Source organism: Dipodomys ordii, unplaced genomic scaffold (assembly GCF_000151885.1).
Source record: "Dipodomys ordii isolate 6190 unplaced genomic scaffold, Dord_2.0 Scaffold127, whole genome shotgun sequence".
Classification (NCBI taxonomy): Eukaryota; Metazoa; Chordata; class Mammalia; order Rodentia; family Heteromyidae; genus Dipodomys; species Dipodomys ordii.
The window spans coordinates 6,840,621-6,852,181 of record NW_012267343.1 but is presented as its reverse complement, the minus strand read 5'-3'; the positions used below and the strand labels follow the sequence as shown (position 1 = coordinate 6,852,181).

The 11,561-nt window shown below is 44.3% G+C and overlaps 1 protein-coding gene across 1 annotated transcript in view; it reads right to left on the bottom strand.

The window, feature by feature from the left end:
- The window catches only part of Tnc (tenascin C), a 111,283-nt gene that overhangs the window by 58,275 nt on the left and 41,447 nt on the right, over positions 1 to 11,561 (bottom strand). The window contains exons 18-23 of the mRNA XM_013030110.1: positions 10,264 to 10,407; positions 9,184 to 9,314; positions 6,171 to 6,303; positions 4,012 to 4,163; positions 2,729 to 2,825; positions 1,649 to 1,810 (exon numbers count right to left, since the gene is read on the bottom strand). Coding sequence (XP_012885564.1) covers positions 1,649 to 1,810; positions 2,729 to 2,825; positions 4,012 to 4,163; positions 6,171 to 6,303; positions 9,184 to 9,314; positions 10,264 to 10,407 — 819 coding nt within the window. The remainder of the gene's footprint in view (positions 1 to 1,648; positions 1,811 to 2,728; positions 2,826 to 4,011; positions 4,164 to 6,170; positions 6,304 to 9,183; positions 9,315 to 10,263; positions 10,408 to 11,561) is intronic.

Here is an 11,561-nt window from a genome sequence, read left to right as displayed (position 1 = left end):
TATACTAGATATTGCAAATAAGGGAAACCATGGGACCTATGTTTCTTTGGGCCTGGCTTACTTCACTTAATATAATTTTTTCCAAGTCTTTCCATTTCCTCACAAATGGGGCAATGTCATTTCTTTTTTGTTCCTACAGTCTCCCCCGCTGGTCAGGTACTGTGCACAAATATTCAAAGAATCCCAGGTATTCCATACTGATATCTGGGAGCCAAGTTCTCAGAGAGACTGATAAAGCTCCCTGGGCATGAGGTGGCAGTAGATACTGAGGAGACAGAATGCTCTCTTAGAGACTGGCACACAGTGCTGTTCCAGCTGACCACTGTTGTCTTAGTACTGGTGCATTCTCTCCCTGGAAATAGAGTGGACAGGAGCCACGTTCCATTCCGCCACTTGGTGGATTTGTGTGCCACAAAACACTATCTTCCTTCCTGGAAGCCATTGCCACCAGACAGGTATTTATTGTCAAGTAATAAAATTTCAGAATGCACTGAAGCATGCAGGAACTAATTTCCATTCCTGGCTCTTTCTCTTCCATTGTCACCAGAACAACTCTGCCTCCCTAGACGGTGCCCTGATTTGGCCACCCATAGTTGGAGATTTTTTCCTTTTTTTAGTTGTTTCCTTTTAGAGCTCCAAAGGGTTTGGGATTTGCTATGGAATCAGTCTTCCATGTTCATAAGAACAAACAATGCTGCTCAAGGAGGGCATGGCTTGCATAGGCATGTATGCTCAGATCTCACTTTTCCATGTTACCAAGACCTATAGATCATGTATGCATCACCTATAAGCTGTTTCTCTTTGGGCAAAGCATTGAGATGTCCTGTCCTGCCCTTTATACCAACTGAAAGGTTTCAGTGACTATTACATGAGAGCAATACAAAAGAGAATGCTTTCTTGTAGGCCTTAGTATATGTTGATCCTTGTTTTTCCTGTGATGTGGAGCCAGAAAACTGCACAAAGGCCATTTCAAGTCAGAGGAATCTTCAGCACTAGAATTAGCATTCTGATGCACATAGGGAATAAAAGGGCTACTTGAAAGGCAGTCCCCAGCAACATCAGCAACAACTGCACCTCCAGGGAACTTGAAAAAAGGTCAATACTTCTCTCAGCTCCACCCAGGCATCCTGTGTCAGCAGCAGCCCCACAAAGCAGGACCCCCAGGGGGCAGATGCCCATAGCAGAAAAGTACTGCATTACATGAAGTTAAGGGTTTGGGAGACTTACTTTTTTCTTTCAGTGTATATAACTGACTTTTTTTTTAAAAGGGGTTAAAGCACTTCTTTTTTTAAAGTGAGAGTAGTTATAATTCAGGCTTGATGGCTCTTTCCCATCACATTGTTTTAGTGACTAAAACAGTCACCTGATCTATTTTGGTTTCAATTCTTCTGGCCTAACACCTAGGATGTATTGAAGTACTTGAGGGTTTGTTGACTGGATGGATTAGTGAAAGAAGGGAGGAAAGGAAGGAAAGGAAGGAAAAAAGAGAAAGAAGGAAGGGAAGAAAGGAAAGGAAAGAAGGAAGAAAGGGGAAGAAGGAAAAGAATAAAGGGAAGGAAGGGAGGGATAGAGGGAGAGAAGGAAGGAAGGAAGGAAGGAAGGAGGGAAGGAGTCATCCATGGTTTAGGAGGTGTGGCTGCCCCATTACCTGCTGTCCCGCTGTAGCCCTCCACTTTCAGCTTATAACGCGTCTTGGCATCTCCGACGCTGAACCTGTCATAGACAGCATAGGCTGTATCGCCATGGTCTTGCAGGTCCACACGCAGCTCGTACTGTCCTTGGGCTGTGATTTTACTCAGGTTATCCAGCCCTGTGGATGACAGGCAAGGGTTGCTTAAGGGGAAAAAGTGACTCATGCCATCATTTCTATTTTCTCCTGTAAGAGCTGCAGCTGGGTCACTGAACAGAGTGTCAGAAAGACTTGGCCTTGAAATGTGTCCTAGTCACTGGTACCATACCAGGGAAAACAGGTGATGCTTCTTAAGACTTAGATAAAATTGGGTTGACATCTTCGCTCTTCCAATATCCTAATATATTGCAAAGGTCACAGGCAGTAAGACAATGAATATATCTTTCTCCTTCTAAAGCACTTTACAAAGGGAAGACAATGGATGATGTTGGAATGTACTTTTCTAAGCTCCCACAGCAGTGCATAGACGAGAGTTCTGTGCAGATAGATTATGGAAAACTATGAGTGGTACAGATAGATGGATTGATGGATGGATGATGGGTGGACGATTGATGGATGGGTTGATGGATGATGGATATGTAGACAGCACTGCAGTGCTGGCTTGGAAGATTTTAAATTGCTCATTGGCTAGACTACCATGAATAAGCCATTCCAGCTCTCTGAGGATCAGTTTCCTCATGTATAAGAGGGAATTCTGCACTTTGTAAGGGAGTTGTAGATAAGAGGTTATGGCTGTAAGGTTATGGCTCCTAAGTGTCAGGTGCCTGACACGTAGAAGGAAGGTAGCCAAGTTACCAGTGAAGACAAGCTTATGAATGTTTAAGGTACATTCATAAAGTTCCTTCTTGATTAAATTTTTATTTTTAATAACCCAGAGCACTTGGTCCTGGGAGTTTGAGGTTCTGTGATATCTGTGTCCGAGACTTCCTTCCTTTCTCCATAATCTTTTTCTCTCCCCTCTTGAACATATGAGCTAGGACAAATGAAATGGAGGGCAGAAATGGGTACTTTAGAAACAGACATGCAGGGCTGTATTACCAAGCCAGAATTCTTCTCTGCGGTCCCCAAATCCAGCAGCATATGCCTTCCAGTTGCGATAGAAGTCTTCCCGTCCATTTTTGCGTCTCAGAAATACCTACAAATACAGTTGATGAATCTGAGCATACTTAAGGTACTAAAGGAAAGAGAAGGAATTGTTTTGAGCAAATAGCATTGGGCTGTGAAAAGAATACCTATTCTGGGGCTGGGAAGGTGGCTCAGTGGTAGAGTGCCTTCCTTGCATGCATGAGGCCCTGGGTTCAATTCCTCAGCACCACATAAGCAGAAAAAGCCAGAAGTAGTTCTGTGACTCAGGTGGTAGAGCACTAGCTTTGAGGTGAAGAGCTGAGGGGCAGCGCCCAGGCCCAAAGTTCAGGCCTATGACCATCAAAGAACCAAAACCAAAACCAAAAAAAACCATATTCCCAGATCTGTCCATCACTAATTTGCATATGACTTTGAGCAGGTCACCTGCCCTCTCTGAGTACATAGTCTCTCTTGAAAAATAGGGACAGAAAATGTCCCCTCAGCTTTAGGGGCTCATGATGTATCCAGGTAGTTTTGTCCCTGCTAATACATGAATTCCTCTGTGCAGGATACTGATAATGGTGGAGATGGTATGCTGGAGCAGGAAGTAGATGGAAACTGGACAGTAATTTTGCTGTGAACCTTTGAACTCTTAAAGTTTATTGGTTAAAAATGTATAACTCAGGGGCTGGGAAGGTGGCTCAGTGGTAGAGCGCTTGCCTTGCATGCATGAGGCCCTGGGTTCGATTCCTCAGCACCATATAAGCAAAAAGAAAAGAGCCAGAAGTGGCACTGTGGCTCAAGTGGTAGAGCGCTAGCCTTGAACTGAAGAGCTGAGGGACAGAGCCCAGGCCCAGAGTTCAGGCCCCATGACCAGACCCAAAACAAAACAAAAAATGTATAACTCAGCTCATACAATAAGGGGGTTGGAAGAATTCCGATCAAACTCTTAGCATAATGCCTAGTTGATAGTAAGTGATTGGTTGCTGCTAATTAATAAATTTAGTGGATTTTATGATCACCCTCTTTTATTTATCAGAATTTGAAGAGGCTCAGATGAGGTACATTATAAAAATTTTTTAGCATTATTGTTTTAATCCTCAGCTTCTTTTCATTCCTTTGCTTAAAGAGATTTCCAAGTATGAGCCATTGTGTTATGAAAGGTTTTGCACAGAGGACATAGCCTACCCCTTTCCTTGTGTGCCCAGCCCCCTTTCCCATGGCTGAGGGCCCAGGAGTCCACCTTGAATACTCACAATCCATCCACCTCCATCAGAAGTCATGTCACAGTACACTTCCAGTGCCTGGGACTTGTTACCATTCAGATAAATGGTGTAGAGGCCAGAGGTTGTGTCTCCATTCAGCATGGCTTGGGAACAGTCCCTGGGGAATGGATACAGGAGTCCAACTACAAAAGGAGGAGAAAAATAACTTTCAGAGCAGAAGGACTGCTGATTGCAGCTTAAGTGTGTATAAGCAAGCAACAGGAATGGTCTTTATTCCCTCATGTGCAAGAAGAAGGGAAAGTCTGCCTTATGGTGTAGGGGTTATAGATATGGTCTCATACTACTGCTGTGAGGGTTGTGGTGTGAAGTTAACCTGGTTCCACCTGCTACATCAAATAGCACCCAGTGAATTCTCAGGTACTGGCTAGTGTGTGCATTCTAGCACTCCAAGGATGGTACACGGTGGACCAGGGCATCCTATTAAGGTGCAGGCTTCTTTGAGAGTCTCATGAAACCTTGAGAGCTTTGAGCTTTTCAGACAAATGTATAGCTTTGTCCACACCAGGAATACATCATCAGCTTCTTCAGAGGATTCTGAGTCAAGGACCTGAGTTCTGAACTCTCCACTTGCTTTTTTGTATGTGTATGCCAGTGCTGGGGCTTGAACTCAGTGCCTTATAGTTTTTTGCTCAAGGCTAGTGCTCTACCACTTGAGCCACAGCTCTACTTCCCCTCCCTCCCTCCCTCCCTCCCTCCTTTCCTTTCTTCTTTCCTTGCTTGCTATCTTCCTTTGCTTCCTTCCTTCCTCCCGTTCTTCCCTCCCTCCCTCTCTTCCTTTCTTCCTTCCTTGCTTGCTTCCTTGCTTCCTTCCTTCCTTTGCTTCCTTCCTTCCCTCCCTCCCCCTCCTCCTCTTTCTCCTTTTCCTCCTCCTCCTTCCTCCTCTTCTTCCTTTTTCTTCTACCCCCTTCTTTCTTCTTTTTTTTTTCCTTTGGTAGTTACTTGGAGATAACAGGCCTCACAAGCTTTCCTGCCTAGGCTGGCTTTGAACTGTGATCCTCAGATTTCAGCCTCCTGTGTAGCTAAGATTACAGGCATGAGCCACGGATGCCTGGCTTCTTATTTGATACTAGAGAATCTTAGCCTAGAAATCCTACATATAGTAATGACACCTGGGGGATTTTCAAGTGAAATGATATCACACACACACACACACACACACACACACACACGAAAGAAGTGATGGACAGGACAGTCCTGGCACTCTGCTTAGCAGGCCACCAGAGAGTACTGGTCTTAGGAATTCTCACAACCTCTCCTTGCTGTATTTACCATCACCTGGGATTGCAGCATAAATTGTGTTGTTGTTCATTTCACAGCCCTAGTCTGAGAGCACCCTGAGGGCACACGATGCTCTCGTGTTCCTGGCACATGGCCTTGGATCTGGTGAAGAGGAAGAACCTTCCTCAGCACATGCCACTGTCCAGGGAAGAGTGAAAGGCAGGAGGTGCTGCACAGCCTTTGTCAGGCACTGCACTCACCAGTGCACAGCTCACTAGCCTGCTTCTTGCGAAGATGACCAGTGCTAAGTGCAGGAGGAGGGTGGGAGCTCTGGTCCAGGACATCTGAGCCCAACGTTGACTCCAAGATAGTTGCCCTGGTCAGGAAGTCTCTGGAAGCCCCCATTTCCCAACGAGGAAACTGAGGCATGGCCTACTAGGCCAGCTTGATCATAAGACTATTTGAGATTTTTTGTATGGCCCAGGCCTTGTAAACATTAAAGCTAAAGAAGAAGGGGACTTAAATTGGGCTTAGATTGAACTCGACTGAGCTAGGAATTCAAAGGAGAGCTGATTCACTCCCACGGGTCCTTGTGCAGGTGCCCTTGTTAATCCCCTTCTACAGAGATGAGGTCAATGGAGGAGAAGGAACCTCCTTCCCTGGGACATGCAGAGGAAGAGGAGCGATGGCCCGTGAACCCAGAGCCACTCAGCCTATTCTTCTTCCCTTCTCCCATGGACACCACAGCCTTTAGCATCCACGTTCCCTGGACTTCCAGGCAGCAGCGGAAGATGGATACTTTTCAGAAACATGTTTGAAACGTTCAAAGCCGAAGCCAAATGGAAGGTGGAGGCTTGGTTCAATGTCACAAAGTTAGACCTCAAGACCCAGTCACGTCCTGCGGTCCTTACTTGTGGTAAAGATGGTCTCAATCAGCTTGCTCCTCAGAGATCCACTCAGTGCCTGGACCCGGGCTGTGTAGTGGGTAGATGGGCTGAGATCTGCCAGGCTATAGGAGGTAGTGTCTGGCCCCACAATGACTTCCTGAGGACAGAAGAAGGAACAAGCACTTTGTTCACAGATATTCTCAGAGAATAGACGTAACATTCTATACCTGTCCTGTTCTAGTCACTGCCCCATGCACAAGATCTGTGCCCAACTCTAAGTCCCTAACTGGAGAATCAGAGATAGGAAAACTGCTGCCTAAGCAAAGGCCCTGGGGCCGGAAGGAGCAGGGAAGTTAAAATATGATGAGACAATAACTTATCTCAGTTGTACTTGGTTTGGGGTTTTTGTGGGCAAGAGAGGTGAAAAAGGTAAGGAATAACTAGATTACAGAGTCTTAAATGCCAGGCTATGGACTGGTACGGAAGGTCTCAATGGTGTGTCTAGGCAAATGAGTGTCATGAATACAGTTGTGCTTTAAAAAAATTAAAATTATGGCAAGATGAATTGCACTAGAGGCAAGAGGATTGGAAGTGCATGAGGATGGCTATCTCTATGTGTGAGCTATAAAAAAAGTACAATGTTCCATCCTAGACTCGACTGAATGATCAGAGAGAGAAGAATAAGGCCTGACTAGTATATATTTAGCAAGCTTTTTTCTTGAATGGAAAGATGACCATAATAGCTCTGAAGGTGGGCCTGAGGGAGGCGTAAGCTGACCCAAAGCACTGGCTCCTCCAGAACAAAGATATCCAAAGATATCCACAGTGACTCATTGCCACTGTGCTTGCGGCTGGGCTCTGGGCTCTTGGCCAGATGGATGATCCTTTCCTTTTGGAGGAGAGGATCTTTGTTTTTAAATCCTCTCACTATTGTCTAATGCTTTGTCACAGGTGAATTTGGTGTCTGAGATTGGAACTGAAGTTACAGTCAGGTAAACCAAATACAACATTGCTCTGCACAACACTTAACCAAGGCCCACTGGATTTAGGCTGTAATGGGTTAGTGCAGACACACATGGAAATTCCTTCTGTATCCTGGGATACTGTGTTATCCTGAGTTTTCCCAGTGGGGAATTCAATTTCAAAGAACCTAAAGAACTCACTCCCGCTTCATTGTTGGTGGTAGAAGATGAGTTTGTACCCAGGTTTCCTAAGACTCTGGCTGGTATTCTTTCTTTCTCCTATGCTAAGTTGATTCCTTTATCTATTTATTTTTGAGTGAGACATAGAAAGCTGAGGATCAAATATGTTGGAAAACAAGCCAGGGTGAGCACCCATTTAATACTAGTGACCTTTTTGTGGCCCTCAGAGAGCGATCAGCTGTCAGGTATAAAACCAGGCTCATTGAATTACTCGGGGATAAAATTGCCTGTCATCTCTCTGGGCTGTCTTCTAAGCAATTAGGGTAGCTTGATGTGAGACTCAAAATTCAAGATAAACATAACCCTAAGAATTCCAGCTGGGAGGGGACCCTGGACATCATGAGTGCCATGTAGTCATTTCACAGATGTGGACATGGCCCTTGGAAGAGATATGGGATTTGTTATGGCTCACACAGTGAGTTCGTTCTTTATGTACCAACTCCAGGAAGGTGATGAGAATAATTAGAAATGCATGTCTCCATGTAGTAACATGTGACTACATGTAGTTACTACATGTATCTGCTTATGATATCCATTGAAATGAGAGTAAAGAAATATAAAGTATAACTCCACACAGCTGAGGAGAATTGGAGAGGAGACAGCACCAGGTGTTACGGTAGATGGAAGGTGGTAAAGGAGAGACCCCCGAGAGAGCAGAATGCCAGAGGTGGGACAGAGTGCTGAGAGATGGCTTCAGGAATACACAGAATCCATCACAATTGTGAACATGAACACACTGCCTCTAAGGGCAATGTAGGGTGTTCCCAAACAAAGTTTGGTTTGTACCGAAATAGTTTAGCTCCTCAGATTTCCTCATCTCCTCCTATTCCAGGTGGAAGACTGGAGAGAATGAGCTAACACTGAAGCTCTGGATTCAAGTTTTCCAGAAGTAGTTGTTTTTAATGTTGAGGTGCCAAGTTAGAAATATGAGATAAAGTGAGCCTTTACACACAGTGAGAGCCCAAAGTTTGCCCTAGACCAAAATAAAACATATTGCTGGATACTTGTCCCCATACTCTGGTGAGCTAGCAGCTGGAAGTCCCAATTAACTCTTTCATTCTTGGCTCCAGGACAAAAGGATAAACCAGAGCAATAAACATTAGATAGGGGTATCCTATATGAAAGGTGACCCCATGAAATGAAGCCAGAGGACAGCCAGAAAAGCAAGAAAAGAAAGTTGGGAGAAATGACCTACAGATTACAGAATGAAATACTTGTCCCACGTATTTTAGCAATAAGATGATAACCGGAAACACCAAGAAGCTGATTAAAATAATACAAATGTACAGAAGTTAGTGAACTTAGACACAGTAGCGATAACTGACATTAAAAGAACAAGTGTGAAAGGAAAAGTTCAGAAAACCCCTTTCATTGGTCTGAAGCTCTAAACTTACTGAAAATTGAAAAGTAACAGGAAGAAGTTCATGGGGCAAGAATAGACTTGCATTCACAGCGAATGTGGATGCTATTAGTTGCTGTCCCAAGGGCATAGTGAAATATATTGCAATTTGTGTGTGATGATACCATCTGTGGTATAATACCTAGGACATAAATGCAGAAGAAACTCTCCACCTTTCTTCAAGAAAATATTCAGTGGCTAAGAATCTAGCTCCTAAAATGTCAAGGCTTATTAGTGGTGGCTCTGGATCTTGGCTGACTCTCAAAACTAGGGTCTGGTTAAAATGAGAGAGGCTGGAGAGTATGACTCAGAAGGTCCTGGCCCTAGTAAGTTTTTTTAAAGCTCCTTAAATGTACTGGAGTAGAGAAATAGCATCAGCTAATTCTCCCTCACTTTTAAGAGTACATGTGGGGAATTATTTCACACGTGAAGCTACCTTGATGGTACCATCCACGGATTCGTAGACTAGGAGGTAACCAGTGACCGATGCCCGAGGAGGTCGCCAGGTGAGGAGGGCAGTTTCTGACTGAATGTCGGTAGCAGTCAAGTCTCTTGGAGAATCCAGGTCTGGAGGAGATGATTAATGTTAAGCAAGGCAGCAAGTCTAAGGCACAGAATATCAAGAGGACGAACCGATGTGATCCTGGGCAAGAAACTTCTCACTTGCAGATGAAGAGGTTGATGCCCAGGACTCCAAAGACAAATAGTCTAAGCCACAGCTCATTCTAAGAGTCAGGTCTCTGTGAGCTCAACAAGGTTCTGGTTGGCTTTGGTTCAACTTGGAGAAAGATACAGCTGTACACATCATTACTGATCCCCTTGTTTCTAAGTAAGAGGACAAATGGTAGCTGATATCATATTGACCCTCACCAGGCAAAGAGGACAATTCTCCATTTCCCTGCTGGTGGATGTTCATTAAAAAAAAAAAGGCCAGGAGCTGGTGGCTCACACCTGTAATCCTAGCTACTCAGGCTGAGATCTGAGGATTCATGCCAGCACAGGCAGGAAAGTCTGTGAGACTCTTATCTCCAATTAACCACCAGAAAACCAGAAGTGGTATTGTAGCTCAAGGTATTAGCCTTGAGCAAAAGAGCTTAGGGACAGTACCCAGGCCCCAAGTTCAAGTCCCATGACTGACAAAAAAATATTTTCAATGCATATGGACATCTAGGAAAGCTTGCCTGAAAAACCTCTCTTTAAATATATTTCTTTGCCTGGAACATGGATCATTAAATGCTGAGTTTAAGGCCAGTTGTGACTGTTTTTCTACTTATAAACTTTCCTTTCAAAAATCTTTTCTTCATTCACTGGGAGAATGAGGTCATTTCAGTTCAAAAGGAAATGGTGTGTATCTCAGGTATCTACAGAATAGGCACTGGTGGATTGAACCTCTGTCTACTTCATCACATGACATGAGGCTGACTTAAGGAAGAGCTTGTAAGGGCTTGGTGTTTAAGATGTAGGCTGTGGGTAAGCATCCCATAAGCCAGAGCTTCTGTTCTTGGTAATTCTGTACCTGTGGTGAACTTGGTAGTGATGGTGAGGCTCTTCTGGGGCCCTTTTTCTGCAAAGATTCTCAGTGTATATTCTGTGGCAGGCTCAAGATCAGCCAGAGCATACTCTACTGTGTTCCCGGACACCGTGCGCGTGATTTCTGGCACTGAACACGAAAAACACATAACCAGGTGGTTACTTCTCGGTCTGTGAGCCATCGGCAGGGGTAATAACAGTGTACATTCCTTCTTCTACCCCAGAATCTTTCTGTGACCTGCTGAGAGTCTAGTTTGAGTTCTGACATGATCATCCCACCTCTCTTCTCATAGGAGAGGGGCTAGATGATATGGAGACCAGATCAGAAGGAAAGGAGCTGGAGTTCAGGGGCTATTTTCCACATGGTATATTGGTTGCAGCATTGCATTGCTGAAACACTGGATTGAGCTAGGGGGGAGTTCTGGAGCTTTGGGTTATCCAAGTTGAATTTATCCCCATGGCATTCTCTCTCTTCTGTTCCTCCACTCACACATCTTTTTGTGCTACCAAATATTGTCAAATCAAGAATCACAAAGCCTTGATGGTTGAGAAGCCACTTAACCCCTCAGACCCCTGAGTCACACAATTGGCCACTGTGTTTATTTCCTAATCATCGGGAACCTTATCACTTAGGCATGGAGTTCCCAGGTGTGAAATGTTCAGTCCTACAGCTGGAAAGACATTGGTGAACTAGGATAACTTGATTGCCTCAACTCATCATCCAGGAACCCCACTCCCATTCTGCTCCTCTTTGTTAGCCCTGAATCCATGATTTCCTTGAATCACATCAATAGCACCCTGGTTTATTTTAGATGAAGCAACATCGTCTTCCCTTTCTCAGAAGAGTCTGCTCACAAGGAATCAGAATTAAAGAATAAAATGAGTAAACACAAATTCCTGCCCCTGCCTTTGTTCTGTGCTCACAAGGGACTTCCTCAGGTTGTTGCCAGGGTGGAATTAAAATTTTTAGAGTCCCCAGGCATGGGTTATGATTCTGTCTCATATTGTCACTGAAAGCAAAGCAATACTGAACCATATGGGCTTATTGAAAGAGACTCTCTTTCCCCTCTGTCTTATTTGCATTTGGCTTTTATTTTCAGCTGGCCATGTTGACTGTTATTATAACCAATTCTTTACTGTAAATTAACACACATGCTTGCAGAAACACAATCATATTTGCTTCAACTACTCTCTTCGGTGTCTTCTGAAAGCTCAGGAACCCTAGGATTCTGGACCTCTTCTTTGTAAAAGATAAAAGGTACTATCTGGAGTCTTGTACTAATT